At 39.8% G+C, this 7,009-nt stretch overlaps 1 protein-coding gene across 1 annotated transcript in view; it reads left to right on the plus strand.

The window, feature by feature from the left end:
* The window catches only part of ptprsa (protein tyrosine phosphatase receptor type Sa), a 358,543-nt gene extending 352,854 nt beyond the window's left edge, over positions 1 to 5,689 (plus strand). The window contains exons 35-36 of the mRNA XM_036587418.1: positions 482 to 617; positions 1,777 to 5,689. Of these exons, the coding sequence (XP_036443311.1) occupies positions 482 to 617; positions 1,777 to 1,845 (205 nt within the window). The 3' untranslated portion in view covers positions 1,846 to 5,689. The remainder of the gene's footprint in view (positions 1 to 481; positions 618 to 1,776) is intronic.
* Positions 5,690 to 7,009: the final 1,320 nt, after the last annotated feature.

The raw sequence follows: 7,009 nt of genomic DNA on the forward strand, positions 1-7,009 counted from the left end.
GATTGTGGTAATCTTCGCGCTGAGCGTTATACAGCTCTAGGTGTTCAAAAATAGCCAAAACAGCCAAACTTTACAGGTCTGAATGATATATGGCCCTTTTTAGTATCACTCCGTACTGAAGTTAACATCCACCTTGAACATGCTGTTTTAAAACAGAGCGCAGGCTGCAGAGTGCTCTTCAGTCATGGTGTGTGTTGCTATTTAAACCGCAGTGAAAAGAAGCAGAGAGCTTGAAAAGGCATTCGCTGAATGCCCACTAAAGAACCATTCATGGATGCTTTTTTAAAGAAGCATTTTTGTAAATGAGATGTGTGAGTGAAGTTTTTAAAAGTTTACAAATCGTCATGTAATGTAAAGGTAAAGGCTTACAGGCTTTTCCTAGAACCTTACAATCAAGCCAACAACTGCTGATGTTTTTTTTTTTTTTTCTTCCATTCAAAACCTCTGTTTCTAACTGGTTGTATCTTTCTGTCCCATGCAGTGCCGGTGTGGGAAGGACTGGAGTCTTCATCACGCTCAGCATCGTGCTGGAGCGGATGCGTTACGAGGGCGTGGTGGACATCTTCCAGACGGTCAAAATGCTGAGAACTCAGCGGCCAGCCATGGTGCAAACAGAGGTGAGACCTCAGCCTTACTGTTTTAAAAACAAAGCTTCTGTCGTTAAAGCAATGATTCGACTAAAACTGATTCACACAGTTTCCCTCTTACCTCAAATGCAGCTGATCTTCCAAGACATGTTTGGTGTATAAAGACTAACATAGCTAACAAGTAATGGACGCTTATACCCCTCCAATTAGCCTTTGTCCTTTCTTCCCATTTATAACACGTCATACAGTGTTAGAAACCACATAAGCAAGTCTATTTGAAACGACTCAACTGGACATGGAAATCAAGGGCGGCACGGTGGTGCAGTGGGTAGTGCTGTCGCCTCACAGCAAGAAGGGCCTGGGTTCAGTTCCTGGCCGGGCGACCACGTCCTTTCTGTGTGAAGTTTGCATGTTTTCCCGTGTCCTCCAGGTTTCCTCCCACAGTCCAAAGAAGTGCAGTCAGGCCAACTGGACATGCTAAATTGCCCCTAGGTGTGTGTGTGAATGTATATGTCTGTCTGTCTGCCCTGCGATGGACTGGAGACCTGTGTCCAAGGTGTTTCCTGCCTTCCGCCCAATGACCACTGGAATAGACTCCAGCTCCCCCCGTGACCCAGAAGGATAAGCGGCTTAGAAAATGTGTGTGTGTGTAGAAATAGAAACTGGAAATCACTTCCTTTTCCCAAGAAATGATGCCAACAGTTTTATAATTATCGAATTTATTATTATTTTATACTGCCAGTAGTATAAGATGCTTTTACTAGATAAAATTGTTTAAAACAAGACATCTACAAATATATTAAGGAATTTTATACTAAACTTGCATCAGTCTCGAAATGAGAAGTACTAGACATTTAGACTAGACTTAAGATGATTTCACCTGCCAAGATGTCATTTTTTGCAGTCTTCAAGCAAGTGTGATGATTTGGGCATGCGGTTTGCTTGATGTTTATCAGGGCGTTTAAGCTTCTATTACTTGTCAGCTGCATTAGCCTCGCAGCTCCAGTACAAATCTGAAGACGCCAACTTCAGACACCAAACATCTCCAGCCTTCAGGGTGAGGAGGGGGAAATGCGTGAATTCAGTTTTTGGCCAAACCATCGCTTCAAAGCTGTTGTTCATTTCTAGTAATAAAATCATCCTGATTCTAACCCAGATCTGTTCTCTTTCATTCGTGTTGCTTTTACAGGACGAGTACCAGTTTTGCTACCAGGCAGCTCTGGAATACCTAGGAAGCTTTGATCACTATGCAACGTAAAAAGCCATCTTCTTCCCTCTGCCCAGCACCCCCCTCTACAGCCTCCTGAGCCATAGAAACTTGCTTGAAACAATTGAATCGATAACGACTATACAACAACAAAAAAAAAGATTAAATATCAAAGAAATCCTCTTCTTGAAATACAAATAAAACCATCGCCTGCGCTGGCGGTGGCCTCTCAAACCACCATCCACCCAATTGGACGGAGACCCAGAAAAAGGACCCCATCGGAAAACATCCCCATACATCCTCACTCGTGAGATGGAACCAAATGTATAGGCTCAGGCTGCGGGGGTGGGAAACGATCTGGATGCCGGACCGCTAACTTTACCTCAAGTGTTCTGATGTGGAGGATATTATTATTAATCTGTATGTGGACGTATATTTCCAAAAACGAATCCTGTAAAGATACAACTTCAAAATTAAAGGATAAAGGAAGGAACAGCTAGCAGGCATCTGTAAAAGGTCAGGACCTCGTCTACCTGTCTGTTTCAACCAGACTGGATGTTCGAACACTGAGACCGACTGGTTTGTTGACTGAGCTCAGATCCTTCCGTGTTTACAAAGGGGGGGGTTATGCCGTTTCCAGAACCCATATAGCGAAGAACTGTTTGAAAGCTGACAGCAGAATCTAAGAAGACGCTCTAAAAAGACCACCCGGAGCAGAAGATTTGAGTTTCAGGGACTGTGGTAGCAAAGTAGATAGGATTTTTATCACTGCTTAAACTTAGTATACTACTCTACAGCCTTCTCCTCCGGTTCGACGTGTAGTCGGAATCCTGAACCACTTCGGAAAGGGCAGCTGTCTGGGAAAGCGAGAGCGTGTTTTAGGGCGGCGGTATTATCGCGAGACGTCGTTTGCCACAAAAAAAATTATAATTAACTCACGTACCGCTTGTGTTTCTCCAGCACTCAAGGTGCAGGCAGTTGTTTCGGTGCTTTTGAGGACAAAGCTAGCTAACGTTTTCGGAAATACACCAATGTAGCTTCGAAAAAAGGAGGTGATGAGGGTGGGAGGCATCTTCGCCCATCAGCCAGGGACGTGAGGACCAAAGGATTCTCCACCAAGCTCAGTGTGATTTCTCCGGATCCTAGCATTCATTACCTTTGACTGGTTTTCCCCTACTGTGGTTCATGGCATAGAGGAACTTAAAACAAAAAAAAAAGAAACGGGGGATCGTCTGGTGGGTTTGTTTTGATGTCTTTTGCAAGTTATGGTGACTTTTTACATCTCCGGTGACCAACATTCATTGCCATGATTCTGAATGACTGTCCTCAGACTGTGTTTTGGTTTTTTTCTTTTCTTTTTCTTTTTTTGGCTATACCAAACATGCTGCTTTAGCTATGTGATGCTGTACGTGTATGTGTGGAGATCATGATGGAAGAGAATGAATGGACTCCATGAAAGAGTATAACCCCATAACACTCACCAACCTGATCTTTCTCCAGAAGAATGGAACGAGTCAGATGTTCCTCGAAGCATTGTAAGTCTTGTAGAAGAGAGTAACATCTGAAGGTTGAATACTTTCAAGGCCCTTCTTGAGTCCATCATGGCAGTCCTCCCATTCATTCTCCACAACCAGGCTGTGAGTGAGCAACAACAGGCAATCATGATCAATCTGGATACACTGACCTGAACACCACCACCAACAACAAAACAACGATGGTACAACTTCATGCATCGCAAAAACTTCAAACCCGTTTTCGTTATCGTGAGTAGGACTCACGCAGAGGAGAAGAAAGCTTCTCTTTCTTTCTTCGGACTTTGCAGAGGTCAAAAACGGTGTGCGTATACTGGAGAATGCTTGAACAGTGGAGCTTTCGGATTAGATGTGCATACTAACTGCGCGATGGAAGGAGCCGTGTGTAGTCTTTCTTATTTCCAAAAAGCCTTATTGTTATTGTAACATTATACAAGAAAAAATGACATTGTTGTATTATTATTATTATGATTACTGTTATTTTACTTTACTTAGAAGACTTTTTATTTCTCAGTTTAGTTTTATAACAGAGATACCGTACTCGTTTTTGATTTTTTTGGGGTTTTTTTAACTAGCAGGAGAGAAAAAAGATCATTTTGTTCATATTACTTTAAAAGACATTCTATTTTTTCACTATAGAAATGTTAAGTAAAATATGTACACGTGTATGTATATATGCATACATACAGGCCATGCATATGTAGATACATAAACACATATACACTATATTTAAATGCAGAATATAAAGATGTATCCAAATCTTAGTACGAATAGCATTTTCCTTCTGTCTTCTTTGCTCTTTCGGTTCCACCCATGAACATTTATTTGCTTCTATGAAATTATGAATAGCCTTTTTTTTAATCATGATTTGTTAAAATGCAGCCTGTTTACCTCGAGACATCGAGGAAAGTTCTGGCTACCATTCATTTTTTCTTTTTTCTTTTTTCATTCTTACTACTCTGAAGATGAGTAGAGGGATTTTTGATTGTTATAGTTATCATCAGTAGTATCTAGTATTAGGTAAAAGTATTACTTTTTTTTAAAAAAGAAAAATTTCTTTACTGAACATTGACTTGAATAATAAACAAATCTTTCCTTTTCCAAATTTATGATACTTATGAACTGTAACAACTTATGAACTTTCAAACCATACACCCCAATATTTCACCCCTTCTTTTATTCATTTTTTAAAAACATTTTTTTGTTAATTTTTACTTTTGAAATCGCAGACTGATCATCCGCTTGTTATATATCAACAATGATCCTGAATATGACAGATGTAAATAAGCAAATATATATGTATTTGTATAATTTGACCCTGTCTTTGAACGATAATGAAATCAAAAAAAGGAAGAAAAAAAAAACAAACAAAAAAAGCTTCTGCTAGAATTGCAAATGTTCCAGCTTTCTCTGAGGAACTTGGTGTCTTAGTAGAACCTTCATGCTCTGCTCCCTTCAACTTCACCTTTAATTTTTATTTTATTTTTTATTTCATTGTAACTTTTCTGGCTGCCAACTGAAGTTTCTTCTCCTCTCACTCAGTCGAGGATATGGAGTTAACCCCTTCTTTACAGCTGACTGCCTGAAGCAGTCACAAACAGTTTTACATGCCCCTTAATAGTAAATTCTCTTTGGGTGACGCAGAAGAAGAGCAGAGTGTGTGAAAAGCCACATGCAGACTAATATAGACTTACTGCAGTAACAGCATTGCCTTGAGTGAATGTGAATTTGGTGGTGTGTCTAATCGCATCACAGCCAGGGCGAGAGTCATTCATCATGACTTCTCTCTCACCACTGCCCCTACACTCCATTCTTTCCTTTAGCTTCTTTTTTTTTTATAGTGTTGGGCTTTACCAAGATCTACATACCATAATGCTTCGGATTGTTTTGTTGGTTGTTTTTTTATTTTGGTAAGGGACCTTGATGGGAAGTACAGAGAGACTCTGGAATCTGGAAATGCTGCCTTGTGAACTGTTGGGAGTGTGAAACGTTTCCCCAGTGAAAACCTGGAGAAACAGCGACGCTCCTCCGTATGAACGGACACGCTGGTCTGGAACTCCAAAAACAAAGCTGGAAGTGACGTTCTGACTTTTTGGTGTCTGGATCCCAGACCTCACAGCCAAACTCATAAAACGTGGGATTGATTAGGGAAAAATACAACCGAACCAGTACGGAAAAAAAGTGTATTAAACAAAAACAAAAAGAAGAAAAAAGCCAAAATTCAGAAGTGAAAATAGTTTTTCTTTGTACGAAGGCCAAGTGATACTGCTTTCAAACTGTTACTTCTAATTGAAACAATAATTGGTTTAAAACCACTGTGTATGTAGATATGTTGACTTTGTATTAAAGAAATGTTGTCTGAATGGTTCGTCTCATTGGTTATTTTATCCTGCATATCAGAATTAGTGTTTAACCTAGTCATTTTAACTCAGAGGTGGAGAATACTTTGTTACTGTAGTTAAGTATTATTGTCGAATTCTTACACAAGTATCAGTGAAACTGAGTGCTTTACATTAACAGTAACGAAACATGGTAACCTTTTAGGAGATAGAAAAAGTTCTTCACTTTTAATGTAACTAGATTTAATTGGAGAAATCCATTCATCATGAAATGTTCACACAAAAAAGGGCAGCTGGCATTTAAAAAAAAAATTACAAATTAAAAACATGACAAACTGAGACTGTCTAGTCTTGATATTTTTTCTCAATTATATTTCCTTTATATTACTTCTGAAAGTTGTATTTAGACCTTTAGTGTATTTATGTATTGCATATGTCAAGTTCAAGTTCATTTTAATACACTGAATTTTAGGTGAGACACTATAGATCACAAGGGCTTTTAAAAAAAATAGCTATCACAATGACTCTTTACCAGTAAACCACTTAAAACCTCAGGCTTATTACATTCTAAGGCTTATTATTCAGTAACTACAGGGACTTCAATGCAAGCGGGCTGAGTTATTCTTAGGTTATAGAAGTGTAGTGCCCATGCCATTTGTGGTTACTGACATTCTTCCAAGTTTGTTTTGTATTAGACATTTTGCAAAAAATTACATTTAGATATGCAAATGATGTATTATCTACTTGCAGTAGTGCAATTAGACTGAGCTTATGGAGCTGTTAAAGCGATGAGTGCGTAACAAAAAGTGATGGGTGCATAACAGTCCCTGAGAATGTCAGAGTTTAGTATTGGGGAGTGGGGGTCAGGAACCTGTGTTTGGGTCCAAAACTCTGTGTGTGTAGGGGGCAGAAGGGGGGAGGGGGGGCAAAGTAGGGAGAGAGTTCAGCATCTTGACAGCCTGGTGGATGAAGCTGTCCCCCAGTCTGCTGGTCCTGGCCTGGAGACTCCGCAGTCTCCTCCCTGATGGCAGCAGGCTGAAGAAGCTATATGATACTTAGGAGGAACAAACAACTCACACCATTGTTGCTTCAAAATAAATGAATAGAAACTTAGCTTTATGCATTTGGGTGGCTTTTTCCGTTGCACTGAAAACCGCGGTGTGAACTTAACTGTGACCTCTGAGTACCATTACTCCCCTAACATGCACCGTTGTAGTACAAAATCTAGCACAAATCCAGCTACTAGAAGTACATAATGAATCCTTCTCTAATATCCTTCAGAGTAGGGTTAGAAATGGACATGTAAAATTTCACGAACGCTGGTCTTCCAGAAACTGAGATTTT

This window comes from Colossoma macropomum, unplaced genomic scaffold, assembly GCF_904425465.1.
Source record: "Colossoma macropomum unplaced genomic scaffold, Colossoma_macropomum, whole genome shotgun sequence".
In the NCBI taxonomy this organism is placed as follows: domain Eukaryota; kingdom Metazoa; phylum Chordata; class Actinopteri; order Characiformes; family Serrasalmidae; genus Colossoma; species Colossoma macropomum.